General features: G+C 37.5%; 1 protein-coding gene across 1 annotated transcript in view; it reads left to right on the forward strand.

Moving 5' to 3' along the window:
* The window catches only part of MYO3B (myosin IIIB), a 158015-nt gene that overhangs the window by 50101 nt on the left and 104252 nt on the right, over positions 1-3662 (forward strand). Inside the window, 1 exon segment of the mRNA XM_009325455.1 lies at positions 2561-2706. Within this exon segment, the coding sequence (XP_009323730.1) occupies positions 2561-2706 (146 nt within the window).

Genomic DNA, 3662 nt, shown 5'->3' on the forward strand with positions numbered 1-3662 from the left:
GACACCTCTGCCAGCCGCTTGTAGAACGCTTCATCGGCCTCTTCATCCTGGTTGGGTGGTCTATAACAGACTCCCAGCAGGATATCTGCCTCATTGGCCTTCCCCCTCATCCTTACCCATAAACACTCAACCGTATCATCATCACAATCGTTGAGCTCTATACAATCGAAACACTCCCTAACATACAGAGCCACCCCGCCGCCTCTCCTTCCTCGCCTGTCCCTTCTGAAGAGTCTATAGCCATCCATTGCAGCACTCCAATCGTGAGAGTATATATTCCTCTGCATCATAAAGTTTGAGAACAAATAGACAAGTATTTGCAAAGAACTCAGCACACTGATGAGAACCAGGCAGCTTCTGAGGTAGTCACTTCCAGGAGATGGGCTCTAGCAGCTTTTTAACCAAGCAGATAAATATTTTTCATGTGTTAAAAAAGGAAGGAGAACACAGTGCATTTAGTTAGTCACATACGGATAAGCTACTTGCAACTTCTGAGTCGTAGCCTTGGAAGCTGACTTGCATGGGGTTTTTTTTGGTTTTTTTTTTTGAGGAAGTGTCCTTGAGTGTACAGATGATTTGGGGAACTGTGTAAAGAAACAAAAATAATCAAGAAATACAAGCTTCCCTTTCAATCTCTGAGCAAAACTGCAATGAAGGAAACTCCAGGCCACACCAAGTTGGCCTCTTTAGAATATGTTATTTAAGTACCTCTGATGGATCTCCACACTGCCTTTCTTACAAGTTTTTACATCAAATTTTATTTCTTTCCTTCTCTCTAAGGCATGGTATAAGGAAATAAATTATCATATAGGCCTCTGAAATAAGGGTGGTGGTTTAAAGCGCTCTGCTTGAGTTGCCTAGAATCTATCTACTGCACAGTAAAACTAATTTTTTCAAAAGATAGAGGGATCTCTGGGATGAGATCAAGGCTATAATGAACTCTTTGAAGAACTAAGAAATATTTCAGGGCTTTCACTTAAGACGTTCTGTCGAAGAGAAGGGAGATGGGAAAATGATCTTCGTATGACAACTTTGAAAAACAACGCATTAGCTAACAAAACTCTGCCTCTTCAAGTTGAAGAAAAAAATCCCTGAACCCTCTTTTGCAGTGCTTACTTTAATTTTTCCCCATTCTGTTTATTTGATAGTTGATGTGTAGGTGAATATGTATGTATGTTTTTCTCAGATGGTTTGCAGACATTTTGCTGACCACTTTATCATGTCTTATAGATCACCAGTGTTCCTTAGACAATAGTTGAGAAACACTGGTCTAATACTCTATCAGAACGTTCTTTGACCTTACAGCTTGTTGTGGTATAACCCAGCAGGCAGCTAAGCACCATACAGCCGTTTGCTCACTGCCCCACCACCACCAGTGGGATGGGGGAGAGAATTGGAAAAAAAAAAAGGAAAAATTTGGGGTTGAGATAAAGATAGTTTAACAGGAAAGAAAAGGAAGGGAAAATAGTAATAATAATAATACTGATAAAAGAAGATACAAAACAAGTGATGCACAATGCAATTGCTCCCCACCTGCAGACTGATGCCCAGCCAGTCCCTGAGCAGCGGTCACCGCCGCCCCAGCCAACTCCCCCCAGTTTATGTACTGAGCATGACGTCACATGGTATGGAATGTCCCTTTGGCCAGTTTGGGTCAGCTGTCCTGGCTGTGCCCCCTCCCAGCTTCTTGCTGGCAGGGCATGAGAAGCTGAAAAGTCCTTGACTAGTGTAAGCACTACTTAGCAACAGCTAAAACATCGGTTCTAACTGATGAGATTTGGGAAGACAAACTTGAGACAGGATTCCAAATCATGATAGAATAAAAGGCAGTGAAGCTGTGATTTTTGTCTCATCCCTTTGCAAAGATAAGGGCTAAATTTAAACTTCAGTTTGAATCTCACATTTAGATGCAGAATTGTTTCCAGCTTATATGAATAGTTAGCTTATGATTAGAATGCAAACAGTGGGTTAGCTGGAAGTGTGCATCAAGTTTGTGATGTAAAACAGTTCTGATGTCCAAGGAGAGATTCCTGTTTTTCTTAGACACGGTACGTGGTATGTTAATTAAGATTTTTTTAAACTACTCAAATCTAGTAGAGACAAACTAAAAAAAAAAAATTGGCAGAAATGACTGATGGAATATTCTTATCTAAAAAACAGCTGTGCAAATCAGTCTATCCTCATGAATAGTCATAAAAGTTTATAAGAATAACATCAATAGGGTTCACTGCTATTGTAATAGGTTTCTGTAAGAAGTGCTTTCAAAAACAGAATTCAGTAGAGTGATGTTCTTTGTATAGATATTTGAAGCATCCCATGGAGCTTATGTATTTAAAAAAAGAGGGAGATTGTTTTTAAAGAAAACAAACCTAAGAGAAGTACTAATTTAATGTTACATTTTTGTGGGGTTTTTCCTAACTGGGATATACAGGCAAAGATATGGATTTGAAAGCTACATAGGATTTTAGACATGACTCAAAAAAGTACTTCCATGTCACACTAGGATGGCGTGAATTGTACATTAGGTTAAAGCGTTGTTTTCTCTGCTTCTTTCTGATAGGTCATTGCTTGTGAACAACAGTATGACTACTCATATGATGCTCGATGTGACGTATGGTCCTTGGGAATAACAGCTATTGAACTGGGGGATGGAGACCCTCCTTTATTTGACATGCATCCGGTGAAAACCCTTTTTAAAATTCCAAGGTATGGCACTAGATGGCTCTCTTCACTCACTAGTTTGTTCAAAGGCAGTCTAGTCAAAGGAGAAAGAAATATTTGGTAAACGTTTGTGCTTCAAATCCTAAGAATCTCTCATAGGAAAAGATATTAAAAAGCTGTAATGTTAAAGACTTTTTTTTTCAGCCTGACTTCTACAATAATTTATATTTAGAATGCCTTGAAATGATAAAGACTTACGTATTTCTTTTATTCTTATCTTGGAATATAAAATCATATAATATCAAGGTACCTCCCTTCAAAAGTACTTTTCTTAGCTACTATTGATGAAAACATTTGTTTCAAAAGAGGAAGAAGCCAACATTTGTAACTGTTGAATAACATTTTTAAATGTTATTCCCCTAGAGTCTTAGGCTTGTTTTGACAATGCTGTGAAGCAGTCTGGCAGTTTCAGCAAACTGTAGTCATAATTTAATTTTTTATTTACCCAAGGATGTTAAAATGTGAAGATTTGGATTGTCATATATGGATATGAAAAAAGAATAGAAATTCCCTCTATGTATAGTTATGTAAATTAGCTGTATTATTTCATGCTGTCTATTTTTTGTTTCATTTTGTTTTCATTTTATTGAGTCTTCCTGAATAAGTTGAGATTGACAGTGTAAAATAGAGTTTAACAACAGAAGAGTTGTAATAATAGAAGAAATATAGAAATAATTTGTCTGTCATTGATTAGACTGGCATATACTTGTCTTTGCCATGTTTTGCTCATAAAGAAGGAATCGCCACTGCCTGATAACAGTTTAAAACCTTCAGCAATGCAAATGTTTGACCTTTTGTTATCTGCACAGTTATCATAGGCTTTAAAATTTCTTCTGATTGCAATTTGCATTTCTGATTAAGTCTATTTATATGCAGATGCAGTTGTGCTGGGTTTTGCATCATATAGTTATTTCTTCTACCCAGCTCAGATATGAACTGCC

The sequence above is a fragment of the Pygoscelis adeliae genome, unplaced genomic scaffold (genome assembly GCF_000699105.1).
Source record: "Pygoscelis adeliae isolate BGI_AS28 unplaced genomic scaffold, ASM69910v1 Scaffold106, whole genome shotgun sequence".
Lineage (NCBI taxonomy): Eukaryota > Metazoa > Chordata > Aves > Sphenisciformes > Spheniscidae > Pygoscelis > Pygoscelis adeliae.